General features: G+C 40.6%; 1 protein-coding gene across 1 annotated transcript in view; it reads right to left on the bottom strand.

The window, feature by feature from the left end:
- Positions 1–14,850, bottom strand: part of crhr1 (corticotropin releasing hormone receptor 1) — a 178,728-nt gene that overhangs the window by 59,203 nt on the left and 104,675 nt on the right. Inside the window, exon 6 of the mRNA XM_072692993.1 lies at positions 4,280–4,386. Coding sequence (XP_072549094.1) covers positions 4,280–4,386 — 107 coding nt within the window. The remainder of the gene's footprint in view (positions 1–4,279; positions 4,387–14,850) is intronic.

Below are 14,850 nucleotides of genomic sequence, written 5' to 3'. Positions count from 1 at the left end.
CCAGTGCCTCATGCCGTGGCCATGTGCTCTGAGGTCTGCTGCTTCTCTCACCCTGCTGCCCCTTCTTACGTCAGCATGGACACAAATAGCAGTATAGAGATCCTCCTTATGAAGGTGAACAGAAATCGGAGTATATTAACTTTGCTTAAGCTTTTAAGGAGGGGTTAGTGGGGAATAGAAATTAATTTCAATCTGGACATTTGTTGTGGTTTGCTTAAATTATTCCTATATAGACTTTCCTAACAGCATTATCACACAATGCTTTTACTTTGTTGATTTTCTTGCCATTAGAATTTTCTTCTGGAAATTAGTGTGGAGTGCATATGAACTCCAACAAGCATGTTTGGCAGCTTTTATTGCCTAATAATTGAGACCAGTCTGAACAAAGACAACACACAGTTAGCTCTGATTGCTTGCAATTACTAGGGAAAAATTTTAGATTACCACTTTTCTCTAAATCTCAAGAGTGCCTCTAGAGCAAAGTTAAAAGTAAACACGGCCCAAGCTTTGACCAGATTGCAAAAGAGCTTGGCTGAAATCCTTTTCGTGGACTACCTGGAGAGCTACAGTCAGACCCATATGTACGTATTTGGACAGTCAAATTCAGCAAAACTGATGGAGAACTGGGTGGTGCCTGACAGTACAGACAGATAATGACCCAAAACATACAGCAAAAGCAACCAACAAGCTTCTTAAGGCAAAGAAATGTCCGAGCCATTCACCTGACCTCAATCAAATAGGGCTTTTCACTTTCACTGAAGACAAAACTGAAGGCAGAAAGATCCACAAACAAGCAGCAACGGTTGACGGTTGTAGAAAAGGCCTGGCAAAGCATTTTAATAGAGGAACTTCAGGCAGCCATTGACTGCAGATTATTTGCAGATAATTTGAATTAGTGTCATATTTCAATTACTTAAGAAGAAAACCATGCTCTGTTACACTCATGTATTTAATGGGACTGCAGACATATTTCAAATACTCCTTATATTTAAAATTGTTAGTTTGTCAATTACTTTTGAGCTTGTGAAAAGGGACAATGCCACACATGGCTGAATACATAAACAGTAGATGGAATTTTTTTTTATTAAACTCTTAAGGCTGAGATTCTATATTTCAGACACATCTTGGTTGCTTCATTTTAAATCCATAGAGGCAGCGGTGGATGCAATATGACAAAAACTGGTCACTGTCCAAATACCTAGATCTGACCATTTTTCTTCTAGAATTATTGCTCTGTGGACTACTTGGAGAATTATTTCTTGGGGAATTATGGCTTTGTGGACCACTTGGTGAATTATCGCTTTGGACTGAACACAAAGCGTGCCTTGGAATTCTATTTTTGCTGACATGTCATACTGTGTTGGAATACAAAAAAATGGACTACTTTGCATTTGCTCTATTTTCCGGCTCTTCATAAATGCTGCCCTGGAGACATATTTCAGGAGCTTTCTGTATCAACCCAAAAAGCAGCCCAAAAAGACAGTCTCAGTCTGACTCAGAAAGACGCTGCTTTTCATGGAATAGGATATGAAATGCTGTCCTCAGACAGTGCTTTGTCACTGTGGGCTTGACCGGAGACGCTGCGAGGTTAGCCTTCACCGTGTCGCTCACTGGGTCTTCGCCCTCTTTCTTTACACTTGAATGCCTAAGTGAGAAAGTGAATGTCGCCAATTTACCAAGCTCCACTTCCACTTGCTGCATGCCTGCAGGAATGTCTCAAAATCTCTCAGCTGGCAGGCTTTGTCCTTGGTGTGGCCCACACAGATTCATCTGACTGCTGAGGTTGGATGGAAGGAAATTCCAAGGCTGCTTTAAATCCCACTACATGCAATATTCAGTTTAGCTATTTAAGCTTTGCATTGTGCGTTACATAATCCAAGACATGGAATGGCATTATCTCACCCTTTACACAAAACTCCAAGGTGGCAAGCCTTCACTGCTGTTTTTGCATAATCGAATCAAGCTGATTATACTTCATACTTCTCAGTAAATCTTTGTGCCTTTTCCCAAGTCAAAGCAAAGTTCAGTTCATAACATAGGCCTCTTTTCCACAGCAGGGACGGATGATTCCTAGCATGGAGGGTAACCATTCCAGTGGCTTTTCCACACTGACTGAGTTTTGCATGGAATGCTTACAAACTGCACTGAACCCGGTTTTCTCAGCATAGTTAGCACAGAACAGTTTGACAGGAGGGCTTAATGACCTAGGGATCAGCTAAGGGCTCCACATTTGCGCACCAAGATCCAGGGTCTTCATATGTCCAGTACAGAAAATGCTGGAGACCGTATCACACCAAACCTTTGTGTGCTGTTTTGCACACAAAATAGAATTAACAAAAACTCTCCAAAAGACTCCAAAAGCAAACTGTGAGATTAGGGCAGGAATGTGAGGCTGGACACATGAGAAGACAGCAACTATCACCTAATTATTGACCGGACTTGACACCATGCACTCCTGGTCCTAATTTAGCAACAAAACAAACAAAAAATTAGAAAAAAATAAACTGTAACCGGCCTAACGGCCCACACCGGTGCAAAATTGTACAGTAACTCTTTTGCCCTGCTCTACATTCAAAGATATGCCTTAAAATTGCTATAGTGAAGTGCAATGGTGTTTTGTATGTATCGAGGCTCATTGTCTGTGACAGCTGCTTGAGCTCTGTGAAAGCCTCACAGCCCAACTGGATCAGGAGCTCCCAGAAACATAGATAAATATCATTGGATTTGAACCCCACATGAAACACTAGCATGCCAATTTCAAATGCTGCCCCTCAACCCCCACCTAAAATGGAGTACTGAGTGTGGAAGCATGGCAGTGTGTACCCTGGACATCTGTTCCTGATGCTTATTTCATTATACCATAGCTCTATGAGAAGACCAATGCTGGGCAGCTTGCAACTTTATGACCTCGGTTTTCCATTTATTGCCCTCAAACAAAATCCCTCCATGACGTGATGACTGTGGGAGATTAGCTATGGGAGGGAGAGGTTAATCGGGAGGGTGATAGGCAACGTGGATGTCACTGTCTCCACCCGTCATGTCTCACAGGCAATAAATGATGAGAACGAATACAAAAAAAAAACAAAAAAAAAACAAAGAAATCCAGCGTGGTTCATCTGACTCTGTCAAATGTGATGCTCTGATTAAGAATTCTGGAATCAGGAAGGGGTATCTTTCCCAGATTAATCAAGGCAGCCTAATCCAAGGATAATCTGGCTGGGAGTACTCATAGCAATATTTAATCCTCCCAGAACCTCTCAATCTGCAATGAAGCAGGTTTAGAAAAGATTGTGGACACACTGAAACACCTATTCCAAGAGCTGCATTTTACGTGTTAATCCAAGCTAATCAATGCATGTGCATAACCCAGAAACCAAGGTTTTGGGCAGCTGGTTCAATGCAAGACATTGTGCATTTCTAGTGCAATTAACTGCAGCTGTTTTTCTGACAATTCTGTCAACCAAGAGAAGTCTTCTACTTACCTGCAGCATCTTCATTTGAAGGTGCCACAACAAGCACAGAAATAGCCTGGGCAGGCCAGCTTTTGATTTGAGAAACAGACCATGCTAAGCAACTGTGGTGCCTGAGAACACTGTATATAATCCTGAGCTAGTTGTCGGTAATTGGAAAATCAATTTCTATGTCAGTTGGTTTCAACACTGCCCTGTTTTTCCCATTTAATTTAAAAATCAAGGTGCTTCAAATGGTTCTTTAAGGGATGCCATAGTAGAACAACCTTTGTTTACAAAAATAACCATGTTTGTGAACATTTTATGTAAAGATTCTTACTGTAAAGGTTCTTCTCACATCTCTGTTACAATCATGTAACACTTTTTTGGACAGCAGCTTGATTATGAAGAGTGTAATGGGCACAGATAGTAAGTAATAATGGACCAAAATTAAAAGGAGAATAAAGACTTTGAAATGACACTGACTAGTGTAAGTGTAGACCACAATACTAAGTAAAGTAAATTAAGGGCATTGGACTGAAGTTTTTATTGACCTAATAATAATGGAAGGTTGTTTACCACTGGAAATCCCAAGCTTTGCTTTAGATGTGATGTGAATGATTAGATCTTAATTGAATTAGTGTCATATTTCAATTACTTAAGAAGAAAACCATGCTCTGTTACACTCATGTATTTAATGGGAATGATTTTCACACCATCAAGCCTCCTGCCATAATGAGTATTCTACTTGTAAGATGTGCTATATATTCAAATCTGATGTTTTATAGAACGATCCAAGTGAACTAGATGCTGCACTCATTTTAACTCACCTGAGCCTCATAAAAAGAATGAAGGCGACCAGCAGGGCTCCCAGAGAGATGCAATGGCCCAGGTAGTTTATGATCACCGCAATGTGGTAGTGCAGCTTGCTCTTTTTCTGAAAGAATGAGGACACAAAACACATCAGTAAGACTGTATGCCTTTATATCACAGACCTCTCTCCACATGGAATTACATCTCAAAACTTCTTTAATCATGAAAGATAACATCTCAGATAATCTTCATCATTTTTAATGTAGTTTTTCAATATTAAAATCACTTCATTCTGCAATTCTTTTCTACAACATACACATGGTGTTCTTAGTTTTGCCCAGAACTGACCAGAACATTTGCTCTGGAATATTGAGAACTGATTGATGGATTTCCTTGGAAGTTTGTTGAATTTTAGGAGTTAATGTCAGTTATCAGTTTATTATTATTTAGTGTCATAATTTTCAGTTATCAGAGATGTGTCTTCTAGCAATCTTCTGTCAATCAATCTTTTTGTTAGCTAATATGCAATACTCTTAAAATGAAAATAAAAGGGAGATTCTATAGAAGAACCATTTTGGTAAAAGAGATGTATGTGTGAAGAACATTTTTTTACCAAAGCAAAAGTTCTATAGTTTTACAGAACCAAAAAGGGCTATTCTATGGCATCACTCAAATAAGACTTTGTATCACCTTTATTATTGAGATCTTATAGCCCCATTTTTGTAATATAACCAAAAGCATCATTATGTGAACCTTTTAACTATTAGCAAGAGTGTTTAAAGTGGTCCTCTGTTCTCTTATTAGAACCTGAATTGTTGTAATGAGTAAAACACAACATTACAGAGAAGGGCACCAACCCAACATCCACATGGATTACATCAGATAGAATTGTCTCCTCTATAATCCCTCATCTAATCTGTCAATTTTCAGGATTATTACTCTGGAGGTCTGCTGTCGGATTAGAACTGTATGCCTGGGTGAGGGCTGTGGATATTTAGAAGGCCACATCAGCCCAGGCACAGTCCCGAACACATGAAAACAATGTCACTTCCATATCCAAAGCTTGATCTGCTAGGTCAAGATCACTTTACATAGTCCTGTCTGTCGGTAACCTTGGTGCTAATGTGAGGAGATCTAGAGTTTCCAGATGTTAAATATTTACTATTGGTGGAAAATGAAGCAGACGCACCTTGACTACTGTCAAGCTGACACCATCTGATGAATAAGGCAGATGATGTGGACTGTATGCAAAATGACTTGTGAGTTTCAACTACTTTTCATATGTGGATACTTAGATGTGGATGTCCTGGAAACTAATTCACTTGATGCCTGTCCCATGACATGCTTGGGTTCCAGAAAGCATATGCTGATCACGTAACAATCAGGCTGGTGTATGTGTGCGCATGTACGTGTGTGTGGAGGCATCATGCGGTCTAAGATCACAGGGGCCAGGAACCCCTCTCTGCGCCTCCAGACTGTGCACTCCTGCTATACAAATCTGTCACTGATTTCCTGTGGCTCTTAAGAAGTAGATCTATGAGCTGGCCCCTGCTGGTCAATGACCACATGATACCTCCAAGCACACATGAAGGTTATGAAGGGTCATCGGTTTTTACAAAGTTTAGCTAGACTTGGATACTGTTAGAAACTACTTTGCATCTACTCATGCAAAAGTGTGGTAGAACAATATAAGATACCTGCCATTGTGAGTAGAGTTCCAGGACTTTAGGGTGCGAACTGTTCTGTGGAGAACTTTTGTTCAGTTGTATTATTTAGGGCGACCATGTTTCGGTTTTCGGACGCTGGGGACATTCAGGGGCCCGTTGTGGTTTGGATGCTGTGGCTGGCGGGCATCAAGTGGGCCAGGAATATTTAATTAAAATTCAATAAGATTCAGCTAGAGAAAATTTCCTCAAGCCAAAGTCCGGAACAGGCTCTTATGCTAACTTGCATTATGATCCAGTGCCATATCCTGTTTACTGAAGTAGCCTAGTAGTTACATCAACATGTATGTAGTCAACAACTGACTGCTGAATTAGATTACAAGTACAATTAAAATTCTATATATATAGAGAATTTTAATAGCATCAATATTTAGTGTCAGTTTTCACACTGAGATGGACGAATTATAAATACCAAACACTTGAAATTAAAATTGTCATATTTCTAGTAAAACATATTTCTAGAAAACTATGAAAAATGTGCATCTTAAAATAACATTATTAATAACTAGTCTCATAGTGCTGCTTGACATTACTGCTTTTAAAAATCCCCACAGTCTCCCAGTGGTGGCTCAGCGGTTAGAGCGCCGGGCTATTGATAACAGGGTTGTGGGTTTGATTCCCGGGCTTGGCAAGCTGCCACTGTTGGACCCAAGTAAGGCCCTTTACCCTCTCTCTCCCCCTTGGGCACTGGAGTTGGCTGCCCACTGTTCTGGGTGTGTACTCACTGTCCCAAGTGCACTACTGTGTGTGTGTGCGTTCACTACCACAGATGGGTTAAATGCAGAGGACACATTTCGCTTAGTTTTTGCTCCACTTTTCTTGTTTTAGAGCCTCTATGTAAATAAACTCTCCTCACTCACTTTCTTCTTCTCTCACCACTGTCTCTCATCTCTTCCCTGTATGCCACTCACTCGATTCACAGCTCTTATTACACACAGATCTGATTAGCTGAGTAGTGATATGTACAATGAATGCAATAGCTATGAGAGATTCCTGGGCCGCTAATCCTGTGCCATTAATGCTAGAATAGTTACACTGGTTAACATAAACATACAAACTGAGTAAAGTAAATTAATCTCAATAGTTTACCAGTCCAGGTCCGGATAGGACAGCGTCTGGGTCCAGACGCAAACCGTGGCCTTCCTATTAGTGACCGCTGAAGTACGCCTAAGAAGGACTGTGGAAATGTGTGTGTGAGAGAGAGGGTAGAGGGAGTCCTCTAAATCATACAGCATTCACTCATTTACCAAAACTAATAAACAGCCTTTACAGCTTTAAATCATCCCATCTCATTTCAACTTATGTCTTAAAATAAAAAGAAACAATGAAAACAAAACCGTGTTTTTAGTTTCATGCTAATGTTAAAAATATTAATATTAAAAAATAAATCTATACAATATAAAATCTGGATAAATTCAGACTGGTTTGTGTTTGTTTACATTTGTGTTCAGGTATTTTTAGTCTGTGGAAAAATGGCTGTGGTGGGAAGCAGCTGGACCAGTGCTTGATGTAGATGCAGGTACATGTAGACTAGTGGCGACGGTGAGAAGCCAGGACTCAAGCAGTTTGACAAATGGTTGAGGTAGATGCAGGTACATGTAGACCAATAGTGGTGGTGAGAAGGCAGTGCTTAAATGGGCGCGTTTAAATGTGTACAAATCTATGTGTGGTTACTGTAGAAACAAACCTCCTCTAAAAAAAACAATGCAATGCCCCTTTCTCTAAAAATCATAACAAAGTTTATCAAAGTCATGAATGAGAGCAGGGTACAAATTTGATCAGTGAACATTTGATTGAAAAAACCCTGGAACACAATCGATCAGCAACGCTAAAATGATTAGAAATGATGTCTCTGATGATCTCCTCTAACCATGTAGCTTGAGACCAAGATTAAACCTGAGGGCGAACTATTGCGGTCTTCAACAAAGGATCCCTTTGTACAGAATAAAATGATCTTACTATTTTTACTGAATACAGTAGTGTCAGGCACAGACTTCACGGTCAGTGAGCACAGGTGGTCATTATCAGTATGAAATATGGCGAGAGAGTGAGAGAGATGAATACTGTGGACTTATCTTCACCCTCCCTGTGACTCGCTTTCTGAGACCAACCACACAGGCATCCAGCAGACTTCAGAGGGCCTGAGCCTAAGCTTCTTCCATCTGCCACTGGAATGGCAGACTGTCAGGGCCTTGGAGCCTATCATCCCACCACTGATTCTGGTGGCAGTGCGGGCACACACATACTCTTGCACAGTTTCCGCTGCTTTCAACACAAGCGCAAAGCTAAATCCTCACAGAAGGGGTTTTCACAGACAGCTCCTTGTAATCTATGCAACGATAACGAATATGCATACTGGAGGCAGAGGAACCACCTATCCTACATTCCTCTAGACTGTCCTCTGTACTGGTTTACCTGCATGAGCATAAGAATGTATATTTTGTTTTCAAATGATGGACAGATGAAGAAAAGGGGGAAGCAAAAATGTGGAAAAGCTTTCAACAACCATCCAAAGTTCTAAAGTTCTTTATGGGATTGAGAATGGTTCTTCTATAGCATTGCGCCAGAATCCTTGTAGGAAGCTTTTCTTAAGACCGTGAGAAGTAATGACACTAATAACATCATATTAAGAAGGTTGGGAGAACAGCCAAAAGCTGTTCAAGGCACCAACCCAATCTTTACACTGACCTTTCAGCAATAACAATCGATATCACGGACCACCTAACACACCCATACAATACAAGCACTAGTCTGAGAAGAGGCAGATAAACACAGCACTGAGCCACATGGGAGTAACTGTCTCTACTGTCCAGGGAAGTCTTTCTACTAGATTTTGGAGCATTGCTGTGAGGATTTGATTGCATCCAGCAACAAAAACATTTTTGGATGACCATCACCATCCCACCTCATCCCCAACACCCCACAGCTCAATACTGGGGGGCTTTATACCCCTCTAGTCCATGCCTGGCTTAGTTTATCTGCTCAGAGAATCCTATTCTATTGGTAATATTTCTCTACAGGGACTAGCTAGGGCAAACTATGTGCATGCATTTGCACATCTTTGTCAGCAGAAATGGGAGCAACTTAAAGAAGCTCAATGCATTCATTAAAAGGGGTTTTCACCAACAGTTTGAGCATATTGGGCCCTATTTTAGACGAGCCGCCAACAGCGCACTGCGTAGCTTGATTTAGGGCGTGTCAATGTGTCTTTGCTATCGTCACAACAGGAAAAGTATTCCTTGCGTGGCTAGAAAGGCACAAAAGGCATGTGGCAAGTCTCTTAATTAATCATGGGTGTGATTTGGGTGCAATAAACCAATCAGCATGTCACTAGCCATTCCCTTTAAGATCCAAGTGGCACAAAGTGCGTGCGTTGGGCACATGCCTGTGTTGACAATTCACTGCCAAGATAGCAATGAATGTTTGAATGAACTGTTGACATCTGCCTAGGTTGTTTTTCAGTCAGTGGGGCACCTGTGTTTTCCGTTGCTGAAATAGCACTTGAACACATCTCATTTTGAGACCACCACGCCCATCGGCGTAGATATATTCACAAGCACAAGTCCCTAAAGTAAAAACATCTATAACTCGGGATCAGTCAATCATTTGACACACCCCGCACATGCTCCACCATCTTCATCATGGGACAGAATGGGCCGTGTGCTTATTCACACTATTTTGCATTAGAATCAATGCTTCGCTTTCACAGCTCTGACAGAGTTCCCCCCAGCTATTAGATCATCATGTGTGATATGAGAATAATGTATTGTATAAATTACAAATTATACAAAAATGAACATAGCAGTCAGTATTAGTATAGATGGAATTTGGAAGTTGCCACCATACTATAAGCTAATGTAGACATTACTGAAGACATTATTGGCATAATGCTGTATCTTTATCCCTCCCTGTGCACTTCTCCATCTGGACTACAGCACCAGCTGTTTTCAGGACAAGCTCGCAGTTACCGTTCAGCATTTTACTGCCAATTTGGGTTTCACAATGCTAGGTCTCTTGAGGCCTTTTTGGTGGCTGATATGTCTGTCTGTCTTTTAGCTTCCATGCTACTATCTTTACAAGCCTTTCACGCTAACATTTTCTGTCAGTATTGGCAGGGGTAACACTACTCCAGTGTTGCATTAGCACCATGCCATTTGTACACACTTTAGGGAATGGTCAGGCTACGGCAGCTCCATTGTCATTGCTTTCACCTTGCCACTTTCTTGAGAGGGCGTCAACCTTGCCGCATCTCTCAGAGTGCTTTTTTGTGTTCCGAGAGCTCATGGGATTATCAAAGGGGAACGTGGCACGTACATGACCTAGGAAATAATAGAAATAGTGAAAAAAATAAATGGCATAAAGATAAATATGACCAGTGAATGAGGCTTCTGTTGTAAAATCACACCAACAGCAAGCAGCTGGTGTTTGTCCCTTACCCACAAAAGGTTAATGAAATTTTAACAATACAGTAATATCAATCTGTAGTGGTGTAGTGGTGTACAGATCACCCCCAAATCTCGACTCAGAGCTGCAGCGAAAACATACAGACTGAGCCGCTGTCTGTCACCTTTACGAAGTGTGTGGATAAAACATCTACAGTTTGTAAACGTTGAGCCACGAGAGCCATAAGGCAGCGCATCGAGCTCGGCCGCACATCTGCAGAGACGTCACTCTGGTGTGTGAGTGGAGAGCAGGGTTCTGTTAGTGGGAGGCGTGGGAGTCTCGTATGTAAGTAAGTCAACCTCAGAACAACGAAGCCCACTATTAACTTTTACTGTGGAACAGAATGAAGGAAAAACGGGAGAGAGGCAATCACTCCACTCAACCGCTGCATCACATACAGACTGTGTCAAAATAAAAGCCACCATTATAACCAAGCAACCCGACCATGTAAAAATAAAAGTAATTAATACAAACTATAACTAGACTGTGTCAAATAAATCACTAAAAGAAATTAACAAACAGACCATGTCAAAATAAATCACTAATACAAACAAATGAACAGGCCATCAAGATAAAAAGCCGCTAATACAAACCACAGACTCATAAATACAGTTTTCGATGCAAACAGACCGTGTCAAAATAAGTCACTAAAACAAAGCAGTAACACAAACTACTTTCAAACATTTTGCAATCCGTTATACCACTGATAATACAGTATATTTATAGACATTGTACACCGGTGTTCTCTTTCTTTACTGATGATGTCCATATCTGAGCTTACACCGCTATTCTTTCACCAGTGTTAATTGCTACAGATAGGGGGTCAATGAACTTCAGCCACCACGGTCCAATCTCTTTTACTACTTGGGGGAAGAAGCTCAGAGGAAGCATGTGCTCCGTGCTGTGAAAGTGGAAGGCGAAGTAGGAAAGTCTACAGTAGAGCAGCCGGAAGGGCCAAAAAATTGTGAAAAGGCTGGTTAGGCATGATTTTAATGTGATAATCACTGAAGTGAGAACGGCCGCCTTCCAAGCCCTTTCATGAACCCTCCTGCTTTGGATGAAATGGCCGAACATGAAGAAGAACAACCTCTGGTTTTCTCACTGACCTAAAGGGATGTAGTTTATTGTGTAATTGGATCAGAAGGCCAGACTTCCTGCACATTCTCGCACATTGAAAAAACACAGAATTTGTGAATAACAATCCAGTTAGGTTCAGATATTAAAATATGCCCAGACAGCCCTGTGCGCTTCCATATGCTTAGATGGCACATCCATTCTGCACTACTTTGAGACTCTGCTGGCTCTGTAAAGAACAATAACTCATGTGAAGAGGCTTGAGACCTTCAGTCTGACCACTACTTTCAACATTTTACATGGTCTTCTCAAGTGAACACTGAACTGTTATTCCTGCCCTGAAGGTAAAACAAATATCTGTGTGCCTACCCAGTAGGAATCAAAGTCACAAGTTGTACTTCCACTGGAAATCATAAGAGAGTCTCACACCCTGCCAAGGGTGTCCATGTTCAAAGGAGTTTACACAGTCTAGGTTTCTTTCAACAGTAATATCATTTACATGCTTTTGGAAAAAAAACAGTGGGGAACACCGAGGGCCTTTTTGGCCTTTAGAGAGGGTCTAATAATTTCTAAGAATACAAAATACAGGTCTTTAAACAGTGGCACAATTGATCATTTTGCCTCTGTACATCATTTCAGCAAGTAAGATGTGATTAAAGAGTAGATTACAGCTTGAATTTGAAAGGTTTATCAAATATATTGTGTTAATCATTTATCTTTAACACAGAGCCAAATTACAGACAAGTTAAGGATATAAAAGGTCTGGAGATGATTCCATTTGAATTTGCTTTTGGTAACAATTCATGGGAACTGTGGTCCAAAGAGGTGTTGATGCAAGTGAAGAATGCCATCTTTAGACAAAAAAAAAACACCTCAGAGCAGAAATGTTAGAAGTGTCCAAACCAAATTGGTACCTTCTTAAAACGAAAATGCTCACCAAAATACAAAAAAAAAAAAAAAAAACTCGGGAAGACCATGGAAGACAACTAAAGTTGGTGATCACAGAATTCTTTCCTTGGTGAAGACAAAAACACTTCCTGTCATCTAGTTGGGTCAGGAACAGTCTTGAGGAGTTAGGCCTGCCAGAGCATCTTGAGGGAGAAAACCCAGCATTTGGCGTTGTCTGCATCAGGTTCTGGGTGTCAGGCAGTTATTGACTACAATGGATTTACATTGATGTATAAGAAAATACTCCTGGTATTTCTAATCATGTTAGCTTGTCTGTTTACTTTTAGGTCCTTTAGGTTAGAGGACTAAAATGTAAAAAATTATAAGTTAAAGTTATTTAAAATGGTAAAAAAGCATATTTTTGTAAAACCTTAAATTAAAATTGTAGGGGTACGCTGTAATTTAAAATCCATTGCAGTGGCTTTCTGAATACTTATGAACCTGAATGCACAAAATGAAATGTAATTCTATTTTTATTCAACCCAATCATGCGTGTATTTAAACTCAAGATTACAAGAGTTCTAGTTGTATTTCATTATTAAGTTAAAAAAGATAACATTCATGAAATGCTTTTTCTCAGTTGATTTAGGTAGATACAGCTAAACAAGCAGAAGTCTTATCAAAGTAACTGCTAACATGATTAGAAATTAACAGAGGACACATCTGCATGTACAGTGGTAGGTCCAAATTTCATTAGAGGTGCATTCCATTCCCAAAAGTACCTAAGCAATAATTTTACATTCCCTTCTTTTCAGAACATCCTGCAATGTCAGCATTAAATATGAAGCAACAAACAATCCTCAGTAGAGATGCAATGACAAACTAGTCAACATTCCCGCAACTTCCTGCAAGATGATAAAACCGCTCTCCACGACTCCCTGCATAGTTTATAATTCCTTTAAAATGGTTTATGACCCTGTGTAGTCCACTTTGCAGGGGGCCAGGATTCTGTTAGTCGTTAGAAATGGGTAACAGTGGCAGCAGCCCTGTGTCAGGCCTCTTTACTGAAGGAGACAGTGTTACACTGCTGCAGACAAGGAAAAAGCCATGTTCCCACATGAGTCCCACATGGTCCTATTTTAGGGTTTGCAAAATGTATGCGAATTCTAGCAATAATAAAAGACATAAAACCTCTATCTGAAAACAAGGAACACTTTAGGACAATAACAACGGGCATGGCTACAAACGGGGGGATGTAGATAAGGGGGATGACCAAGCTATCAGTGAAGCGTCATGTTCCTCCAAAAAGCAGCGCAATAGCCACTACTCTCTTTCATCAGTCCATGTAGTGTGACCTGTGATCAAGCGTCCCACCCATAACACTGTCCATAAAGATTCACTTTACTTCTACTCTGCTTTGTGAAACTTATTACATGTGGACTCCTTGTGGTTCAGACCTGGGATTTGCTCTGCCATCTAAACGTGTCTAAAAGTGTAAGTGGGCTGTTTCATATAATGGGTGCCATTTTTGCCCCAGGACACAAAATATGCATTTTATTACTAAGTCCTGCATGTTGATTTATTTGCAAATGTAAGATATATAGTTTTTATTAAAACATAATTACAAACTAGCCTAAACAATAAAACATAGCATGTCTCCTGTTCTATCCTGTACCATTTTGCTATAAAATATATTCTAAAATTCTATAAATATTTAAAACATTCTATAAATATTTTTTGCATTGTTGTTTCACTTTACATCCCATCTATGCTCTCAGTTATTGATGTCATAAGACATTTTCAATAACAATAATATGACAAGAGGCAGCCTGAAATGAGACACAGAGCTGGTCTGCAGGGTCTTCAGTAACATTCATCTCTATATGCTGAAGTGAATGAGCAAATATGCAGAGATGAACTTCGGTAATTACAGATAGTAATTAACTCCAGTAAGTCACCCAGCGGATCTTTGGGGCCTGGCTGTTTCTGCATGATTATGTCTCTTTTCAGTTAGGAGCGATGCACTCAACCTGCCGTATCTTCCCCTGGGCTGGACCCACGCAAGTGGCCCATCCTGCTGGGTCCGTTCCCACATTTGCTTAAACCGTGAGCACCGTGGCGCAACCACATGTTCCCCTGTGTGAGTGAACTTATTAATTATTAAATCTACAGTCCTGCAGGAAACAGATGGCAGAGATCGCTGGTAGCTAGTATCCCGTCTGCCTTGTATTGTGCGTGTGTATGTGTGCAAGTGTGTATGTACTAGAGGTGTTGGGCACTTTGAACAACCTTGGAGGACTGGCATATCCCCCGGTGCCAGTTGGTCTGGACAATGGCCAGTGTTTGGAAGTGTGCACAGGCTAAGTCTTATTGCGTGCTCTGCTGTAAAGACCACCCAGAAAGGGTAGCGCTATTAGCTCTCATAGGACTGAACAATAAAGGCATAAGGCAACCTCATT

The sequence above is a fragment of the Salminus brasiliensis genome, chromosome 12 (genome assembly GCF_030463535.1).
Source record: "Salminus brasiliensis chromosome 12, fSalBra1.hap2, whole genome shotgun sequence".
NCBI classification, from domain to species: domain Eukaryota; kingdom Metazoa; phylum Chordata; class Actinopteri; order Characiformes; family Bryconidae; genus Salminus; species Salminus brasiliensis.
This window is presented reverse-complemented; position numbering and strand designations above follow the sequence as displayed.